We start from the raw sequence: 22,718 nt of genomic DNA on the forward strand, positions 1-22,718 counted from the left end.
TTTGTAACCAAGAGTTGACTGGTACAGTTTCCTAATTGGTTGTTGACTCATTTTTCTGGAAAACGATACAAAAAGCAGCAGACATCTAATTTTAAGTTCATATGTAACTGGAATCATATGAATTTGCATCCATTTTAACTAAATTACATTACATAAAGCAATCATAGCTCTTGAATAATACTACATTTTAAGTAAGTGTGCATATAAAACATTACAAAATGGGTTTGATTGAAACATTTAATCAAATAGTGATTTAAACCCTAATGGGACTCTCATTTCCTGGATTTTATAGTTATAGAGACTGTACCTGTGAAGTTATTGATTTTAGATAGTATTTTTCTGATTCAAAACATTTATTTCTCAGCTTAACATAAAATCTTTCATGTGCCAAACATAAAAATTACATTTCAACTAGTTTCTACCGTGAAATTGAACTCCTTTCTTAAATATTCTTTATAATAAAAGTAATGGAGTTTGGGAGGAGAACATTACTCTTTAGTATATTACATTCAGTACCTTATTATTGGGGGAAAGAGTGTCAAAGTTTAAGAATTAATCATTATTGGAGACTCTGTAACTCGTTATGATATTTATATATTAAGAAATAAATATTGTGAGTTTAAAAAAATGATAACCAGCTATGGGATGGAAATAAGCATTTTATGAGTATTAAAATTATTTGCCACATGACAGGAAAATGAATCCTTGAAGGATACAAGCTTTGGCTCATACAAAGAAGAAACTATAATGATTTGGGGTTGAAGTCTTTCACAATAAATTAATAGTTATGTAAGAATAGTATTTTACTTTGTTTATAGAGCAATTTATCATAGAAAAGTGTTTAATTAAGACTGTAAAATGATTTACCACTGACATTTTAAGCATTTCCAAACATTTCCACATAAATTAAACATGATGTAATTGAGTGGTAGATTAAGCAATGTTCCACTGTTGATTCATGTGGAAATCACAGAAGTTCACTGATTACTATCTTTCCAGTGTGTATTAATGTAGATGTCATAGGTATTTTCATGAGAATCACACTTCAATGTGCCATTTTAAATATTGAAATAGAGTTTTCAAAATGTCATAATCTTTTGCAGATCCATAAACTGTTTGGAATTTAATTTATAAGTAAGTACTATAGTATTAGGATTACTTCAAGTAAAGCCATATATTTAACTTAAGGCATATTTGATTATTTGTGTTTTTCAACAAATAAGTTATTTCTTGTTAAGAAGTAATGTTTTTTATGGTTATTCACTTTTGATTCTAGCATAAAAATAATTTTGGCAATAGGCTGTTTCTTAATTCTGCTCTTTTGAGCTTCCTAATAATCACACAAATTATTCACTCTTGTTTTTAAATTCATATCCAGATATGCATCAAAAGGAACTTAAGGCAGGTTACTGATATTGTTTTTAATATAGAGAAATTCAAAATGTTTTGAATTGAGAGTATTTTTAAACAAGGTAAAGGAAAAATAAGTATGGAAAAGTTAGATGGAGCCAGAAGTCGAGTTAACATCTAAAAAACATACACTTGCTAGTGATGAGCTGCAAATTTGGCTTCAGGCTCTCCAGCAGCCAGATATTCCTTAAATAGCTTGGGTCTGTCTTCTCACAGAAGCCAAAAACTTGTCTGAATGACCTTGAGGCTACTCAGCCTTGCTTAGTAAAGCATAAGATTACAAGTAGACCTTGCTTCACACAAGAGATTTGTTACCAAGAAACTGTGTGGAAATGGAAATTTTGCACATGGAATCATATTATAAATGCACTAATGAAGGGATCATAAATGGCTCCTTTCAAAGAAAACCTACAAGTACTCCCTGTGTAACATGGAACTAATAAACTTACTTCTGTTATGCATTTAGCATTTTTAATGTTGGATTTTCTGAAGAGCCAGTGATATCGTTTCAATATATGTCCCTGCCAAATCTCATGTTGAAATGTAATGCCTAGTGTTGGAGGTGGGGCCTAGTGGGAGATGTTTGGATCATGGGAGTGGCTTTCTCATTAACGGTTTACCATTATCCCTTTGGTGCTGGGTTAACATTATCCCTTTGGTGCTGTCCTCGTCATAGTGACTGAACTCTTGGGAGATCTGGTTGACTAAAAGTGTGTGACAACTCCCCTCACATTCTCTCTCTTGCTCCTGTTCTGGCCACGTGACATGCCTGCCCCCATCTTGCCTTCCGCCATAAGTCAAAGCTCCCTGAGACCTCCCCAGAAGTTAAGCAGATGCTGGCACCATGTTTGTACAGCCTGCAGAATGATGAGTCAATTAAATCTCTTTTCTTTATAAATTACCCTGCCTTGGGTATTTCTTTATAGCAATGCAAGAACAGCCTAATACAGTCAGTATAATATCATGGCAACATCCTTTCATCTCAGTTTCATGGTAGTAGACATATTAAATGTATGCATTGGGTTTTTCAGGGCAGGGTGTTAGTCAATATGTAAAAACTTCTAATTTCCATTTTGTTTTGTTGTATCATGTTTTATTGCCTTCGTTTAATATTCTGAGGGCATAGGGCAATCTGCACATTTAAATTTCTTTCTTCAATGCACATATATTTGAAAATGTAAATAAAGGTAGCTATAGCTATAATCCAACATATCCCTAATATTCACCAGTTATTGTCTACCACAATAAATTCTAAATATTGAGCCATGAATCATTTAAAATATCTTTATTTTTTAAAGTCCTTTTTGAATGCTTGTTCACTGTTGGTAGGAATGTAAATTAGTTTAGCCACTGTGGAAAGCAGTTTGGAGGTTTCTCAAGTATTTAAAAATAGAACTACAATTCACCCCAGCACTCCCATTACTGCATATGTACCCAAAGGAAAATAAATTGTTCTACCAACAACTATGCAACAGAATTCACCACAGCAAAGACATGGAATCAACCTGGGTGCTCATTGATGCTGGACTGGATAAAGAATATGTGGTACATATACACCATGGAATACTTCACAGCCATAAAAAAGAATGAAATCAGGCCCTTTGCAGAAACATGGATGCAGCTGGAGGCCATTATCCTAAGCAAATTAGCACAGGAACAGAAAATCAAATATTGCATGTTTTCACTTATAAGTGGAGCAAAATCTTGGGTCCACATAGACATAAGGATGGGAACAATAGATACTGGGAACACCAAATTAGAGAAGTGAGAAAGCAAGGACTAAAAAACTTCCTATTGGGTACTATGTTCACTATTTGCGTGACAAGATAAATGGAAGCCCAAACTTCACACAATATACCATTGTAACAGATCTGCATATGTACCCTCTGATCTAAAATAAAATTGAAATTAAAAATAAATGAAAATAAGCTTTAAAATCCTTTTTTTGCTTTTACTAAAATGTATAATCTTATACTTAAAAATAAAAACAATCAGAGTTATTGGAGACTTTATACCTAGAAGAGGCTTCACAGATGAAGTGACAGCTTCCCATTTTGCAGAAAAGCCTATAATGCAGAGAGGGTAAGGTTTTGCTTCCTGTTCTATCCCACTGAGTATTGTTAAATGAAGTCCTATATATTTGCACACTATTCTCTGATGACACTGCTCAAGCAGTCACCTATGATGGTTAAAGTATAGATAAGCACTAACATGTCATCTATGAAAACAAGGGAGTCATCCCATGGTGTTACATTACCATTTGGAGAGCCATAATTTTCTTTCCTAATAGCTAGTATTTTCAGATGTTAAAAGACACAAATCAAAGAATAGAGTCACATTAGAGTCATTGCCTATATTTGAGACTTCATGACAAAATGAAAAGTTCAATATTATATTTCTTACATTGAAAAGTATTTTAGGGCAATGATCTACTTGGGAAAGAAAGTATTTCCATATGAATAACTCAAAAAATAAATCACCAGCCACACAAAATGAGGGATAATCAATCATTGCAGACAAAGTCAATGAATACCTGGCTAGTTTACTCCAACATGATTAAAATATATAAGTACTATTCAACTGTAAGACTAAACTGTATAAACTAAGTGACAAAACTTTTAATAACAGGTGAGGAAGAATGGTTAATTTCTTCATAAGGCATCTATTTATAGTGAATAAATAAAAAGAAATTAAAAGCATTTTCTCTATTTACAACAGAGCATTTGAATACAAGATGAGAATAACGAGAAGATGTTCTTAGTGACACAAAACCATGGTCATTTAGTTCTCCTGATAAATTATTTAACCAAATAAAGTGCTGTTTAAGAGCTGGCATTGAGTTAACCTTTATGTCCAAAACTGAAAAATGAAAGTGTGGCTAGTTAGCCAGGGTGCCTTTAAAAAAATACACAAAACAGGGTGAAAGAAAAAGTACATGAGAGAATCAACAAATAGAAATGAAAGGTTAAATGTTCATATCAAGATGGCAGATAAAGGAAAACAAAAGTGGGCCGGGCACAGTGGCTCACACCTGTAATCCCAGAACTTTGGGAGGCCAAGGTGAGCAGATCACTTGAGGTCAGGAGTTCGAGACCAGCCTGGCCAACATGGCAAAATGCCATCTCTACTAAAAATACAAAAATTAGCCAGGTATGGTGGCGGGCGCCTGTAATTCCAGCTACTCAGGAGGCTGAGACATGAGAATCGTTTGAACCCAGGGACGGAGGTTGCAGTGAGCCGAAATCGCACCACTGCACTCCAGACTGGGGTGACAGAGCAAGATTCTGTGTCAAAAAAAAAAAAAAAAAAAAAAAGAAAAAAGGAAGAAAGAATGGATAGCTACTGAAAAGGGAGCCTGAAATTCATGTTGATGGTCAGGAAAAACAGTAACAGGAAAGAGTAACGTAAGTGTCTACTGTAGTTTTAAAAAAAAAAAAAGACATGGCATAATTTTTGAAGTGAAATCTTACTTCAAAAAGATTGAAAACCCTACCCCAGAAATTTATTATCAATCTTTTCTAAAATGGCTAATTTGGAAAGAAAAAAATTACATAGTTGATATTCCTGTTTTAACACCATTGCTGCTATTTATTCAATATTACCTACCATAAGCTGGATGGTAGCTATTTTTTAATTAAATTAATTCAAATGTTGTTTGAGAAATGCAAAATAATTAATAAATGAGCTAAATAAAGGGAGGAAGAGTATGTGGGTTTTTTGGCATTAGAAGAGTATGTCAGTTTTCCTCTTCTCACCTCCAGCAACCATAACTATTTAACCAAACACATAAAAAACTGCAGACCTTACCATTTGCCTTCAAGGAGAATGGGTACGTTTCAGGTTTACAGATGCATTATCCATCCTAGTGAGAAAACAGATTGAGAGTGCTAGTGTTCTACTTTAGAATGATGATAGTTAACAATAGTATATTATATAGTTTCAAATAGCTAGAATAATATTGAATGTTCCTAACAAAAATAAATAAATGTTTGAGATGATGTGTGATACATATAATTAAGCTGATCACTATATAGTTTATGTATTGAAACATCACTATGTACCCCATAGATATGTATAATTATTATATGTCAATTAGAAAATAAAATAAAACTTTAAACATGAAGTATAGTTATACCTCAGAGATACTGCAGGTTCCATTCTAGACCACTGCAATATAATAAATATTGCAATTAAGCAAGTCACACAAATTTTTTGGTTGCCCAGTACATATAAAAGTTATGGACACACTATACTATAGTCTAGTAATTGTGCAATAACATTATGTCTAAAAAAAATGTACATACCTTAAAAATACTATATTGCTAAAAAATGCTAACGATCATCTGAATCTTCAGTAAGTCGTAATGTTTTTGCTAGTAGAAGGTCTTGCCTCAATGCTGATGGCTGCTGATAAATCAAGATGGTGTTTGCTGGAGGCTGAGGTGGTTCTGGTAATTTCTTAAAATAATATACCAGTGAAGCTTGCCACACTAACAAACTCTTCCTTTCACAAAAGATTTATCTGTAGCATGCAATGCTGTTTGATAACATTTTACCCACAGTAGGACTTCTTTCAAAATTTGAGTCAGTCTTCTCAAAACCTGCTGATGCTTTTTCAACTAAGTTTGTGTAATATCTAAATCCTTTGTTGTCATTTCCATCTCAAGAAAACACTTTCTTTGCTCTTCCATAAGAAGCAACTCCTCAACTGTTCAAGTTTTCTCATGAGACTGTGGCAATCCAGTCACCTCTTCAGGCTCCACTTCTAATTCTAGCTCTCTTGTTATTTCTACCACATCTGCTGTGATTTCCTCTACTGGAGTCTTGAACCCTTCCAAGTCATCCATGAGGGTTGGAATCAACTTCTTCCAAACTCTTGTTAATGTTGCTGTTTTTACTTCTTCCCATGAATCACAAATGTTCTTAATGGCATCTAGAATGGTGAATCTTTTCCAGAAGGTTTTTAATTTACTTTCCCCGGATCCATCAGAAGAATAACTATGTAAGGTATAGCCCCACAAAATGTATTTCTTAAATAATAAGATATTTATTTAATATTATATGTTAAACATTAATCTCTTTATAGATCTTCAACAGAGGTCCTGGGTGACTAGGAGCATTATCAATGAACAGTAATATTTTGAAATGGATCTTTTTTTCTAAGCAATTGATGTCAACAGTGGGCTTAAAATATTCAGTAATCCGTGCTGTAAACAGAGGTGCTGTCATCCATGCTTTGGTGTTTTGAGCACAGGCACAGTAGATATAGCATAATTATGAAGGAAGCTCATATTTTTTGGAATGCTAAATGAGCATTGGTTTCAACTTAAAGTCACCAGTTCCATTAGCCCCTAACAAGAGAGTCAGCCTGTTCATTGAAGCTTTGAAGCCATGCATTGACTTATCTCTAGCTATAAAAGTCCTAGATAACATTTTCTTCCAAGAGAAGGCTGTTTTGTCTATGTTAAAAATCTGTTATTGAGTGTAGCCCCGCCTTCATCAATGATCAAATCTAGATCTTCTGCATAGCTTGCTGCAGCTTCTACATCAGCACTTGCTGCTTCACTTTACATTTTTCTGTTACAGAGACAGCTTCTTTCGTTAAACCTTGTGAACTAACCTCTGCTAGCTTCACATTTTTCTTCTGTAGCTTCATCTCTCTCAGCCTTCATAGAATTGATGAGAGAGTTAGGATGTTGCTCTGGATTAGGTTTTGGCTCAAGGGTATGTTGTGGCTGCTTTGATCTTCTAGCCAGACCACTAAACTGTCTCCATATCAGCAATAAGGCTGCTTTGCTTTCTTATCATTCGTGTGTTCACTGGAGTAGCACTTTTCATTTCCTTTAAGATCTTTTCATTTGCATTCACAACTTGGCTGTTTGGTATAATAAGCCTGTCTCGGCTTTCTTTTTTTTTTTTTTTTTTTGAGATGGAGTCTCACTCTATCGCCCAGGCTGGAGGGCAGTGGCGTGAGCTCAGCTCACTGCAAGCTCTGTTATTTTCCAGTTCATGATTGTCCTGCCTCAGCCTCCCAAGTAGCTGGGACTACAGGCATGCACCACCACTCCCTGCTAACTTTTGTATTTTTTGTAGAGGCGGGGTTTCACCATGTTGGCCAGGCTGGTCATGAACTCCGGACCTCAGGTGATCTACCCGCCTTGGCCTCCCAAAGTGCTGAGATTACAGGTGTGAGCCACCACGCCCAGCCTGTCTCGGCTTTTGACATGCCTTCCTCACTAAACTTAATCATTCCTAGCTTTTGATTCAAAGTGAGAGCCTTTAACTCTTTCTTTCACTTGAACACTTAGAGGCCACTGTAGGGTTATTAATTGGCCTAGTTTCAATATGTTGCGTCTCAGGAAATAGGGAGGCCTGAGGAGACAAGAGAGATCGGGGAATGGCTGGTTGTTGGAGCAGTCAGAACACATACAACATTTCTCAGTTGTTTGCTGTCTTACATTTTACAATTACAAAAGTGTGACACAAGGACATGAAGTGAGCACATGCTGTTGGAAAAATCGCACTAATCAAATTACCTGATGCAGGGTTGCCACTAACCTTCAATTTGTAAAAAATCCAATGCTTGTGAAGTGCAATTAAGCAAAGCACAGTGAAATGAGGTATGCCTGTATATTTAGTGCCCTGCTTTTTAACTTTTCCTTTTTCTCTGTTATTTTCCCGTTCATGATTATAATTATTTGAAGGAGCAAAACATTCTGTGGATGTTTATTTATCTACTTGTCTATTGTTGAACCATCAGTTTGCTCCTTGGGTTTCATTTATAATTAACACTTCATTTGAGTTCTGCCTGAATTTATATACTTTCTTCTTTTTAATTATTGCCTTAGGATAAATTCCCAGGAATGGGAGAACCTGTGCCAAGTGGTATGAACGGTATGAACATTTACAGTACATTTACAGTACACTTCATAAGTGTTGCTAAATTGTTTTCTAACAGGAATGTACCAATTTATCCTGTCCTTAGCAATAGCTGAACATAGTAGTTTTTCCCCCAAAAGTTGACAGCAATTATTGTTTATCATTTGTTCGTCTTGTGTTTTTAGATGCTTTTGTTCTCTTTTTTTCCTCATTATCCAAAAGGGAAGAGTTGATGAACTCAGAGAGCATAGGATTTTTAACTTAGTTTGGAATGAATGAGGAATCTTGTTTTCATTCAGTAGCCTTTGTTACATCCACTGAATGAAATACTGTGCAGGAATAAATAAGGACAAACATGAATGCTACCTGGTAATATAAAAAAACACATTCTGATTGCTTCTCAGCCTTTTGGCTGAGATCAAGTGTAAAAACACATTCTGGAATTCAATTCAAAGGAAAAGGAAGACTTATAGGGTTTGGCTTGTCCACTTATGTTTCCAAACCAATGCCATATGAGAGACAACTGTGTATACTCAGCCTTGTTTTATGCCAAAGACTTTCTTGCAACATGGTCTGTTTCCAAGAGTAATACACATCTATTTTTCCAAGAACACTGCTTGCTGCCCAACCACTTCTAGCTACCCACAAAGTTCAGAAGAAATGGACTGAATGTGAAGCCCTGTAACTTTGCTGGATGTACCCAATTGGGAACACTGCAAAACATTCTTTCTAAAAGGATAGACCATCTAATTCTTTTCTTGGTACATATCTATCTGGTTCAATTGATTCCATTCACATCCCAGTTTTGCCACTTCACTGTGAAAATCTGCACGTGGCTTAACCTTTGACTCAGTTTACTCATCTGTAAATGGGAATAATAATAATGTTTCTCATAGGTCTGTTGTAAGGATTAAATAAGTTATGATATTACAGTATCTGGGATCACATAGTAAAGCATTAAGTAAATTGTCTTTTTGTTGTTATTGTTACGTGAGAAACCTGACTTTCTGTATTGCACCAACTCCAAATGCCCAAGTCAAAATAGCTTGCTAGTGACTGTCATTGCCGCTCCTTGAACTGTTATTTTTCCATTGAAAATATAATACAGATAATAAAGATCATCATAACAGCAGCTGACATGATTGAAAGCTTATTCTGTACCACATTCAGTATTGAGTGTTTTATATGCATTTTCTTATTAATCTTGACAAGCACTCTATAAAGTTGGTACCAGTTTTCAGATGCAGTGACAGATGCTTAGAGAACCTAAATAACTTGCAAAGACTGACCAGTAAGTGGAAGACTTTGAACTTGAAAGCAGTCCTTCCCATCAAAATATATGTAGAAAAAGAGAAAAAAAAGTACATAAATATTATCAGTGGTTGTTTCTGGATCATAAAATTAGGAGTGATGTTTTAATTATCTCTACATCTATCTTTTATATGTATAAGAACATATTTCTCTGATAATAAGTTTTTTCAATCTATTCCAAATAATGAAGATAATAGCATTTCTAGCTAACAATGAATAATAGCAATCTTATTGCTCACTCGTGTGAATTAAAAAGTAGTCTATCTTTGAATCAGTCTCTTTATCCTTTGCACAAAGAAGTTCTGTTATGGCTTTCTAAAAATGAATACAGTGTTTTAGAACCTGAATTCCATCTACTTTTACTTAGCAAAAATGTAACATGTGCAGATTTTTAAAAATTCAAGTTAAAATCCAACATCAGTTTTAAGTTGGGATGAGAAGGCCTCCTTGCCTTTGCCCCTGATGTCCCTGTGGGAAATTTCCCCCCACGAGCCTGCATGGTGATCAGCAACAGAGAAGAGAGGCCACATGGAAGCAGAAACCAAGGCTAGTGACACGCTCAGAAGAGGAAAGTTTGTCCCACACTCAATTACTTCTCAGAACTCATGAGGAATGGAGAAGAAAGAAAAGCAATGGTGGCAGATCAGATTCATGGTCAATTGACATTTATTCTAGTGCCTGCCAAGTCCTGGGTGCTCTCACCAGTATTATCTCATTTCATTCTTCAAGAACAATGTAAAATAGGCGTTATTAGTCTCACTTCACAGGTAAGGGCAATGAAGTCCAGGCATCAAGCAGTATTCTGAAACCCATAGAGATGATAAAACAGTAGACAAGGGATTAGAACTCTGGTTTGCAAACCTCTTACTCCTTTCTGTATATAATGCTGCCAACACCTTCATCACTCCCAATTCTCAGAAGTAAAGGGCATGCAGTAATCTATTATTAGAACCATTATATATGATAAAGTATCTATAAATTAGAATACTATAACAAAAAATAATTAGTAAATAAAGAAGTATGGTTCTACTTGCACACCAGTTCTACACTTCCTTTTTTGTTTTTTTGTTTTTTTTAAATGTAAGAACGTATTCTTTGATGACATGTTTCTTCTCAGGATAGTGTTTGCTAAGTCTGTGGTCCTTGCTATGAAGTGCAAGGCAAAATTTCATTTAGCGGTTCATAACAGATTTTATGTGCAAAAACAAATAGACTCATAATATTACTTTAACTAGAACCACAATCCACAACAGACTTGCTAATTATTCTCTCCTCTGAGGTCTCTGGAAAGGTGATAACCAGTTCCATGACCCATGCCTAAGGCTCTCATCATCTTTGACATTTCTGTCAATTTATTATTTTCGATATCTGTCAACATAGAGATTAAACAGAGGAGAATGTGGACTCATATTGCTTCCAGAGCTTTATGAGGATAAGGACATTTAGACAATGGAATCGGTTACTGAAGCACGTTATGAAGATTTTTTTTTTTTTCCAAGAGGCTGAGCTGTCATTTACTTGGAATGGCTTAGGACAGTTCTGACTGGAGGCAGGACTATGGACTCATTAACCTCCTAGCCCTGTAACTATGTCAATCTCAATTCTCACCACAGTTTCAATCAGATACGGCTGCCTCTAGTTTCATTCTGGTTGGTTTAGTGTGGTTGTGTGTGCTCATGCAATTTTCTGTATTGCAGGGGAAAGAAAGTATCTTCAATGTGTCTATATCTGTGCATGAGGCAGTGTGTATGGTGAGTCTTTCCTTACCGAAAGTCTCAGCATAAAATGTATTGATAGAGGTGTACGCTGGTATATAGGAAAGTACCCTGTGACAAATATAGATGATTCTTTTTATTTCTCTTTGCATATAGATGAACACACAGCTGCAGTGCTCTCAGGAGGCCTAGGAGTTGACTTAGTCCAAAGGAATGACTGTGCTATTTTTGCACTTTCCCTCACATTATTTCTCAAGGCTTGAGGGAATTTAAATGTGACTTACTTGGCAATGACAAGTGTCTGTCCCTTCAGTGCCTCCTGAATGAGATCATTTACACAAATCACTTCACCATAGCTCATCGTATTTTTCATAGACAAATAGTATCACTTAAATAGAATCTAGATTTCAAGAAAGGAGAGGGTTTTTTTCTTCTTCCCTTAAAAATGACTTTGTAAAAAATGTCACTATGAAATTCACAATATTGGTGTGACGATTCATTATAATATATGTTTTCTGGAAGAGACAGGGATATTTCAGAACACCTTAGTATTACAGATAAAAGACTTGAGGCTCTGAGAAGTGAAGTAACTTGGATAAGGTCTCCTAGTAAATTGGTACATCCCCAGGCCCATAACCCAGATTTCTGGTTTCCTGGTCCAGACTGCACCCTCCCTGCATTGTGTAACTGGAGCCCCACACACTCTTGAATAAAACTGATTCTAGCAAAAACAACAATAATTTAAAAATTGCCTTCAATTAAATGTTACTGAACTTTTCTCATGAAATATAATTTTGGAAAAAGCAATTGTCTTTATAAGTATACATAATTCATGTCTGTTATTCCTTGATTCTTATGAGAATTTTCTTATTACTGAAATAGTGAAATTTGTCTGTTCTCTTGTTAAAATCTATTAAAATGGAAAAAAGTAATAATCAAAGCTTAAAATACATAATAAATATAAAATCAGAGAACGTGACCAGACTTATTCACCTCTACGGAAAGAATAAGAAAGGCACAACGGAGACGGGGGCATTAGTTAGAGGCATAGTACTTTATATTGCGAGTACTTGGTGAATGTTTTTAAGCTCGATCAGTAAGGCTGGGCGCGGTGGCTAGGCCAGGCGCAGTGGCTCACACATGTAATCCCAGCACTTTGGGAGGCTGAGGCGGGCACATCACTTGAGATCAGGAGCTTAAGACCACCCTGGCCAACATGGTGAAACCTCATCTCCACTAAAAATACAAAAATTAGCCGGGTGTGGTGGCGCATGTTTGTAATCTTAGCTACTAGGGAGGTTGAGGCATGAGAATCACTTGAACCCAGGAGCGGAGGTTGTAGTGAGCTGAGATCGGGCCACTGCACTGCAGCCTGGGTGACAGAGACTCTGTTTCAAAAAAATAAAAATAAAAATAAATAAATAAATAAATAAATAAATAAATAAATAAACTCAGTGAATTCACTTCACAGGAATTTCCAAGTTTCTAAGCCACTTTTACAAGTACTATGAAAGAGTTCTGTGCTTATATATTTGTGTATTGTTTATGGCAGAATATGTTTAAATGGAAATGAAAACAACTTTGGGCAAATTAAACCTAACCAAATTTTTAAAAAATACCTCTTTAGAAACTTGAGAGAATTCTACAATTACATCAAGAATGAAGCTGGCTATTGTCATATTATTATGCTATAAATACTATTGAGTACCTCTATTATAAGATTTGTAGGAAGGTAGAATTGGTATTTCTAATGGTCTATGCCTCATTTAGTCAAGCTAAAATATAAAATTTACTTTTTGTTTTTTGTTGTTGTTGTTGTTTGTTTTGAGACAGAGGCTCGTTCTGTCACCAGTCTGGAGTGCAGTGGCGCAATCTTGGCTCATTGCAACCTCCACCTCCCAGATTCAAGTGATTCTCCTGCCTCAGCCTCCCGAGTAGCTGGAACTATAGGCACGCACCACCAGACCCAGCTAATTTTTTATATTTTTAGTTGAGATAGGGTTTCACTGTTTTGGCCAGGATGGGCTCTATCTCTTGACCTCGTGATCTGCCCACCTCGACCTCCCAAAGTGCTGGGATTACAGGCGTGAACCACTGCGCCCAGCCAAAATTTACTGTCTTATTCATGCATTCTTTCAACAAACATTTATTGTATGCCTAATATGACAGGCAATATAGAAGAATGAGGACTCTAGAGTCAAAATGCCTGGGTTCATGTTCTGGCTTTCTGTTTACTAGATATGTAATCTTGGATAACTTGTTCCTCAGCTTCCTCATTTATAAGATGGAGGTAATAATAATACCTACTGTTATTTTTTATTAAATGATTAACATCAATGAAGCATTTAGATGAAGATATGGTAAGGGCAAAAGCTCCTGTTGTTATGATGTGTTATGGATTGGGGATAGAGTGCAAACAAGATAGATATGGAGTGTACCCTCATGGGAAAAATTGGGTAAACAGATTTTCAACTACAATTATGTTAAGTGCTAAAAGAAGGTATAGCATGAATAATATAACATACTTCTAACATCTCTTTAAACATTCATGCGTAATTTTCTTCTGCTATTGCAACGAAGGGAAGCCACACAGTACACTGCTATTCCACATGTTGGTAACTGAGATTTGAAATCTTTGTTATTTCTACACTGAATCATACCCTTTTAAATGAAGCAAGTGAAATTTCATATCTGTGACATTGTGTTGGGCAGGCATCCTTGGAATAATTCATTTCTCCATTTTATTCTTATTTCTTTATGACCACTTAAAAGTTTCAAGAAAACAATCTTAATTTCATTGTGCTACATTCCTTAAGGCACAAATCTTTGTGATGCTTCAGGGACCTTTGTCTTGATAAAGACAAGTACTTCAGAAAAAAAAAAAAATGAGGAGACCAACAGCCAGTGTTTGTTGACGATGAGCTCAGTTGTTCTTCACATTGTGCAACAGATGGCATTGACAGACTGATGGTTGGGAAGGAGGAAACCAATTTCAAATACACCGTTGTCTCATACCACAGCACCATGTCATAATTACATATTGATTTCCTTTCTTCTAATCCCACTGTCAGCCTTCTACAAGTGAGCCGATTTGGATAATCTGAAAAAATATTAACCAGATATCTCTCAACACACTTGTCATTTTGGCCCCATCTCAGATATCAAAGAGGCTTGAGGCACAGATTTTAAATTTATATTTAAATAAATATAGGCTTGTTCTGCAGACAGCTCATCTAGACAAGAATTTAAAAAAGAAAAGAAAGCTGCCAAAGAATCTTCAAGAAGTCAAACTCATTTCTCTGAGATTTTTCTTAAAAAAATAAAACAAAATGATTTTTTAGGATTCCCCAAATGAGGACGGGACAAAAAGTGAGCCAAAAGTCCCAAGGTTGCTAAAAATGACTTACTTTATCTTTGGCATGTGTATTAAATGTCTTATCTTAAATTTTAGACAAGGTTTTTGAGGTCTCTTCTAAAATACAGGGGTAATAAAAATGTTTTATTGCTTTTCTTTTCTTCCACAATGACATGGGTATTCTTTATGGTAGGAGAATAGAAAACTTGGGACTCACCCTTTAAATTGAAAGACAGATAACATAAGCACTGGCCACCTGCTGCCAAGCAAGGTGCGGTCCAGTACTGCTGTGGTTATATGGTGAACTGTGACAGCATTTCCATGGTGTGGTACTTGAGTGCACTAAAAATAGGCAACCGTGAACTATACTGCAGTTGAAGGACAAGATAAAAATAGGAAAGAAACCTGAAAAATAATTGTATAAATAGAGTACAGGGATTAACAACTCAACCCACAGGATTGAATTCCCTAATAAGTTTTGCTATTTTTATTGAATGCAGTAAATAAACTAACATTTAAATATTTAAGAGAAATGTTTAGTATAGAAGTGTTTTCTGAATTTAAGAATGGTTGACATTCAAGCAGAGATAATGTATACCATAATTTCGAATAGAAGTTCTTTAATTTTTTTAGCTGGGATGTGCCTTTATATCTTTTAATGGTACTCCTTTCACTAAACACACACATATAAACACACACACACACAACTTGGATAATATCTGTCAGCTATAAAAAATATAACTGATCTTGTAGATGTAGCTAAAACCTGACCTTTATTTGCAGAGTCTCAGCTTTGGTCTTGTATTCAATTCCCAGAAAACAGTAAGGACTGGGAAGAGCCCAAGAAATGAAGGCATTCTATATCATTTGGCATAAATGTAGCCAATATAGAGATGGCATCAAATGGTTAAATATTCTTCATATTTCCTTAAAATGAAATATTTAAAATGCTGGTTTCAATAATTCTGGGATGGAAAATCTGTACCAGATTACCAACTCTTGGCTTCATATTTCAGTCCTCTCTCATTTTGCCTTCTGTATTTCCACCAAAAATGCCATCGATTCTTAACTCTGCTTCTTTCCCCCCCCCCCCCCCCCCCCCTTTCTCTGCCACGAGTCTAGAGCCAGAATCCCATCAAAATCAGACTTGGATTTTGGCAAAGGATCATTAACTTCTGAATTTCTGGCCACTTCCAGCAGATTAATTTTATGATTATGTCACCTTTCTGCTCAAAACTTCATAGGATTACTTAGATGAATTCTACACTCTCTAAACCTGCTATTCATTTTTAACAGTAATACATTAATTATGCATTTATTTTATTCAACCAATTTATATAATAAACATCTCTAAATCCACTGTCCAATTTATATCATAGAATAAACATCACTGATAACTTACCTATGTGTCCCTTGCCTAACCTAATCCTATCCCCCTTTCTCCCTCTCACAGGTAACCAATCTCCTAAATTTAATGTTTATCAAGCCTCCTTTTAAAAAACTCTTAGCAAACATATGTACATCTAATTTAATTTTATAAAAAGGTTATAATTTTATATGTTGCCTTCTGTGGCTTTCTTCAAAATTTTTGTCCTTGACATTTGCTTACTATTATTTATCTGTGCCCATTGGAACTTGGGCTGTTTCTTTCTTTTTCTTTCTTTCTTTTTTTTTTTTTTTTTTTTTGCTATTACCAAAGCATCCAAAGCATACTGCAAACATTCTTAACATGTCTTCTGGAAAATGTACCTACTTTGGTTTCTCTTGGGTAACTGTCTAAGAGTGAAACTGTTGAGTTTTAGGTTGTACCAGCAAAGGTACTGGTAGGAACAAGATCAAATTGTGTAATTGAGGAAAGTTTAAAAAAAGAACTATTATGGGACAACAAAACATGCTAGGACTAGCAAGGGCAAGGATCCTTAAACATCCCTAGCCCTAACAAGGCACAAACAGGGAGCTATTACTTAATCTCAAAAGGGTAGCTGCAGCTTTAAAAGATTACTCAACAGAGCTCTAGCTTTCAGTAGAATTCAGTTAACAAACTGGCAGAGAAAGAGTTGATCTCACTAAGAACCTTGACCTGACTCTCTACCCTTCTCTCAAATGCCTTGCCATGGTCTCTCATTGGCTGAACCAAATCAGAAGGCAGAATGCAAGGAAACCATTCATGATCCCCTTCCAAGAACACAGTGCAGGGTGGAGAGGGCTAAGATCTAGATCTAGAGAGATAAATGGATATATGCAAATGTTAGATATTATAGAATTCCCTCTTATTTTTCAAAGTGTTGGTACTAATTGATACCCCCACCAACAGTGGATAAGATCATACTGGGCCATATCCTCTCCAACACTTAGTATTATTAGACTTCTGAATTTTTGTCAATAGACTCAAATTGTTATCTCCTTGTGGTCTTGATTTGCATTCCCTCAGTGAACTGCTAACACTGAGCTATTCTTCGTGTTTACTAGTTAGACACATTAACTCTTCTGTAAAATTTCCAGTCATATATTATGGAAATTAAGTTTATGCTGAAATTTACAGAGAAGAGCAAAGAGCAAGAATAGCCAAGACATTTCTGAAGGAGAAGAAAAATGAGCAACTTTTCTTCAAGATATAAAGGCTTATTATAAAGTTATAGTAATTAAGACAGTAATATTGGTGCAGTATACACATCTTGACCAATGGAACAGGAAAATAAAAGCCCCAAAATAGACTTAGGAATTTAGGGATCATCAAAAATGATGGAGATAATATGTCAGATCACTGAAGAAAGGCATGGTTATTTAACTAATACAGTTAAAAAATTTGACTATTCATATAGGGAGCAAGAAGAAAAATGGATTGCTATCTGAAACCATACAAAAAACTTCAGATGAATTCAGACCTTAAATTTAAGAAGCAAAGCCTTAAAACTTTCAGAATAAAATACCAATGAATGCCCCTGTCTGACCTCAGGGTAGAAAAGGATTCCTTAAACATAATACAAAAAATCTTAACCATAACAGAAAATATTGATGCATTCAATTATGTTAATAAGAAATTTTCATTAAGACAATTTAAATAAACAATAAGCCACAAACATGAAGAGAGTATTTAAATTCATGTAACTAATAATGAGCTAGTATCAAGAATATATAAAGCACTTCTGAAAAAAGGCAAATGACCTAGTGGAAAAAGGGACAACTTACATTTCTAGCATAGTTTTCTTTTATGACCGTGTTTTATGAACCATCACTAGTCTATAATTCTTGGAGGACTAAAATTGTCTTAGCTATCTTTGTTTCTTTATGACCCAGCACAGTGCCTGTTGGAAAGAAAATGGTCAACGCATGTTCATCAAATAAAGGAACAAACTTGTCACCCCAGAATAATGCAGACTGTTAATAAAACTCACCATATGCATGCCCTCAGAGTCTTTCCTCTTATATTCACATTACCAACTCCTATCCACCCAGTTTTGGAAGTCCAGATCACCAGTCCCTTTACATCATGTCTTCGCAGCCTCTAGCATTTAGCAAATATTTCTCTGGGACATCTCATGCACTGTTGGATTATGTTTCTCCACATTTCTATGTCTGTCTCCTCTGACTTTGATTCTAGACTTCTCAAGAAGGCCATACTTCTCTAAAGCACAGTGCCTAGTAAAATTCTAGAAGGTGTCCCATATTTATAGGGGATGCGGTGCAACACCTCGTACAAATTACCAGCCATCCATCAGGTTTCAAAATGGCAGAATAAGTGGTCTTGGAGAAATACTGGTCACTTTCATTATGATTTTTCTCAGGTTTAGGCAACTGAGATAAGGTTACAAAGATTAGAAATGTAATTTATGAGGTACTCATTGCAAAGGAAAAAAAAAATTTTTGAAGATTGTTCAAGTACACAGTTACAATTGGAATAAGGCAGCAGAGTATAGCAGAAAAAAATGGGGCCATGGTATCAAATACGTCTTCAACCCCAGCACCACCCTAGGGTGCTCTGAACTTCATGAGTAAAATGTGATAAAAATCTGCCTCAAGGGACATGTAGCAGAGTAAATGGTAGAGAAGTGGTATTTAAATTTCATTTTCCCTATTTCTCCCATCCCTCTTAAAAATAATGCCATGTTCCAAGAACAGAAAACCAAACACCGCATAAATGGGAGTTGAACAATGAGAACACATGGACACAGGGAAGGGAACATCATACACCAGGCCTCTCGGGGGGTGGGGGCGGGGGCTAGAGGAGGGATATCATTAAGAGAAATATCTAATGTAGATGATGGGTTGATGGGTGCAGCAAACTACCATGGCACATGTATACTGATGTAACAAACCTGCATGTTCTGCACATGTATCCCAGAACTTAAAATATAAATAATAATAATAATACTGTGCTCCATTAGATCTTGCAGTGTATGGTGTTTTTTAGTTAAAACTGAATCATAACACCCTTAATTAACTTTGCTAATAGTGAGATGCTTTTGCCAAATTCCTACTTGCCTCCAATCATCTATCCTGACTTGACTAACATTCTTAATGGGTGGAGGGAGAACAAATGGCCACAAATTAAATGTCTTTATCCATATGAATAGAGTGCAATCGGTCACTGTAACAGGAGTATCTCAATAATTTATTTACTGACTTTATAATTTCAAACATGCAGACAAGTTAAAAATCATGTACAATATAACCCACATACCCACCACCTAGATTTAACAATTGTAACCGTCATAATAATAATGTAGACAGTAATGATGACATTACCAAAATTTCCTAAGTATATTATTTTCTGATCCCTTGAAGGTATCCAAAACCCACCAACAGAAATCATCCAAAAAGTTTCTTCACTATGAACCCTTCAGTGAACTTTTCCCCATTCATAACATGGGGGCATCGCTGAGGAAGAACTAACAAGGAGCATACAGGGTGAGTTACTCTTTTCCATAATGACGCCTCTTGGTTTCTTGACTTAGGGAGTCCTGGGCCTGCTCACTTCTATTACTCATATGGCAGATTCTGCTTCTTCCTTCTTTGTACACTTTCAGGTTTTCAATGAAATAGCACAGTTGCCAGATTTAGCTAAGAAAAATACAGGATGCCTAGTTAGCTTGAACATCAGATAAACAATATAAAAATATAAGTATATCCCAAATATTGTATGGGATATACTTATACTTAAAAAAAATTTGTTGTTTATCCGAAGTTCAAATTTAACTGGGCATTCTGTATTTTATCTTACAATCCTGTGAAATAGACAAATTTAATGACCTTCTGAAGGGGGTCTAGATGACTTTGACAGCTGGGCTCTCATGCTTCTAGGTCTGAAGACAAAATGAGAGAAAACTATAGAGAAAGGGAGAGAATATACTTTTGCACCACGACTAAGAAAAAAAATACTTAGAATTGCTTTTAACTGGTTGGGAGCTAGACAGAAAGTCTGAGGTGTATTTGTGTTGGATTTAGTAAGTCATCTGTGAGATTCTGGAGGAAACAGCGTGTGGAACTGAACAGACTGAATGAATTTATGATTAGGGTTAGAGTCATATGTGTATGGTTTGTTTAACAGGGTGTATTGCACCTATTGCCACATTAATGCTGTATATAAACCAACCACAAACCTTGGTGGTATTGCTGGGGTAAGCATTTATTGCTTACACATCAGAGTAAGCTGGGGGCCTGGCTCTTAGATGATCTAGGCTGGCCTCAGTTGGGAGCTCTGCTCCCTGCATCTCTCATCCTTTTCTTAGGACCATTCAGCTGTTTCAGAGATGTCTTTCTCACAGCAACATTTCAAATACAGTGAAAGCAAGCAGAAACACATGAACCTTTGAGGGCTGGTCTTAGAACTGGCACAGTGTCATTTTCACTTCATTCTGTTACTCTCAAAACCTGCTCCTATGGGTGGGAGAGGGGGCTCTGCCTCTTTAATGAGAGGAGGTGCAAAGTCACACAGCAAAAGGTATGGATGCAAGAGAAGGAAAGAACTGAGGCCATCACTGCTACCACAGCAAAAGGTATGGATGCAAGAGAGAGAAAGAATTGAGGCCATCACTATGCCTATCGCTATTGCAAGGCGTGGGCTGGAAACTAAGAATAAACTGGGGAGCAAAAAAGTTGCTTCTTTTTGAAAACTATACATTTGTTTGCAACTGTAGCATTTTTTTTCTTCTCCAAGAAAAGTAATTAGCAAGACTTACAAATGATTTTTTCCAGTTTGTGAAGCAGAGATGCCAACAGATCTCTACAAATTACCAGAATGTTCCACAACTCTTCTCAAAATACCTGTCAAAAAAGTTCTGAGCACATGGTGGCATTTTTTCCTTGTTGTAAACACAATGTATCTATATGAAGAGTCTAACATATTAAGGATGGAAATTTGCAGGAAAGTGGTAACATTTAAGAGAAAAGGAAAACCAACTGAAGATTCAGAACAAATAACTTCCTATTCTGGTATCCCTTGAAATCTAGCACCAGTTTCTTCATCATTTGCTACATTTAGTTATGGGGAAGAACAAATTAGTAATTGGATGTGGGACTCTGAGACTCCTCTGCTTCTGTGACCTTTGTAAAGTAGCAATCTTTGCACACCTTTTAAATATGTGGATCAAATAAAAATCTTGTTGTCAACTCTGAAATAGCAAATAAATAGGAGCTATTTTTACATCTAAAACCTCAGAAACCACTTTGACCCTGGAAATCTTCACTATGACCTCTAATTGCAAGTTCTTTCCTTTCAAGTCAGTTATCAAAATCAGTAGATTTTAAAAATGATGAGTTTGATTCTTAGTTCTTTGATACTTATTTTCTCTACTGGTAGTGGGTACAAAGTAAACTGGAATTAGACACATACATAATTGTATCAATTGGGACGCTTTGGGTTTTAAGCACTTATAAGTAACTAAGTCTCAGGACAAAGATTGGTCTCATTTCAAGGACTTGGATAAGATGGCAGAGTGTGTATGCTGTTGCCAGTGCCTAGTGGCCAAGGCCAGATCTGGCAGTTCATGAAGAGGTGAAATCGGAAGAAGGGTCACTCCTCAAAGAATAGGGAGTATATTAAGCAAATAATACCTGTTCACTAATAGTATTGACATCAGGTAACTTTAAAAGATGAATTGCCTGCCGTTTTTAAAATACGGTTCATTTTTATTCATATTAATTCATTTTTCAGAAGAGAAAATGAAGCATAGAGAAATTTGCCCAAGATCCCATGACTCATAAGTGGCAGACTTGTGATCTGAACCCCAATCTCTTCACTCCAGCCAACATTATGTACCACAGCAAGAAACAATAGAATGGCTAACAGAAATACGATCGATCTGTATGTGTAAAAAGAAAAGCTCTTCCAGAACACTGCTGGTATAAAAGGCAAGTTGTTACATAGTATTAGAGTGTGACCTCCTTTCATGTTAACACACACACACACACACAAAAGCCCCCAACAAACCTGCACACATGTACTTCATATAAATACATCTATATAGGGCTTCATATCAAAATATTAACAGCTATCTTTGGAGAGGGGAGTGGGATGCTGGGGACGAAAAAGAATGTATTTTATACTCTATCATATATATGTAATCTGAATTATAATTTTAATATTATATAAATAAATAACTTGATTGGGGGAAAGAAGGAAAAGCAAAATGCCTAGATGCTAAAAATTATACATGAAAATCAAAAGTTGGTTCTAGACCATTCCTGTATCTTCCTTGTGCTGTTATTTTAGGATATGATGAGTGAAAACTACTTGTCACAAATTTCTTTCCCCATTGACAGGACAGCACACGTTCTCCTAAAATGGTGTCGATAAGGCAACTTTTCAGAACATACATGTATTAATGGTTTATATACATAGCCCCCTAAGTGTGACCTTTAAATGTGACCTTTAAAACATTATTTTATTATAATTATAAACTACAAGTATACTAGAATCTAGAATATAATAAGCACTTGTTTTCAAACAGCAGTTTATAAAATACTACAAACACAATTGATGCCTCTTAAAATCTCAATTCAGTCTTTCTTGGTTCCCACAGGTAACCACCAGCAAATTTTTTCCCTAC

General features: G+C 35.8%; 1 protein-coding gene across 3 annotated transcripts in view; it reads right to left on the bottom strand.

Moving 5' to 3' along the window:
• COBLL1 (cordon-bleu WH2 repeat protein like 1) overlaps positions 1–22,718 on the bottom strand; it is a 193,572-nt gene that overhangs the window by 12,658 nt on the left and 158,196 nt on the right. For all 3 annotated transcript variants that reach the window (XM_055380234.2, XM_063694944.1, XM_055380236.2), the window contains one exon: positions 5,218–5,272. In XM_055380234.2, coding sequence (XP_055236209.1) covers positions 5,264–5,272 — 9 coding nt within the window. In that variant the 3' untranslated portion in view covers positions 5,218–5,263. The remainder of the gene's footprint in view (positions 1–5,217; positions 5,273–22,718) is intronic.

Source organism: Gorilla gorilla, chromosome 11 (genome assembly GCF_029281585.2).
Source record: "Gorilla gorilla gorilla isolate KB3781 chromosome 11, NHGRI_mGorGor1-v2.1_pri, whole genome shotgun sequence".
NCBI lineage: Eukaryota > Metazoa > Chordata > Mammalia > Primates > Hominidae > Gorilla > Gorilla gorilla.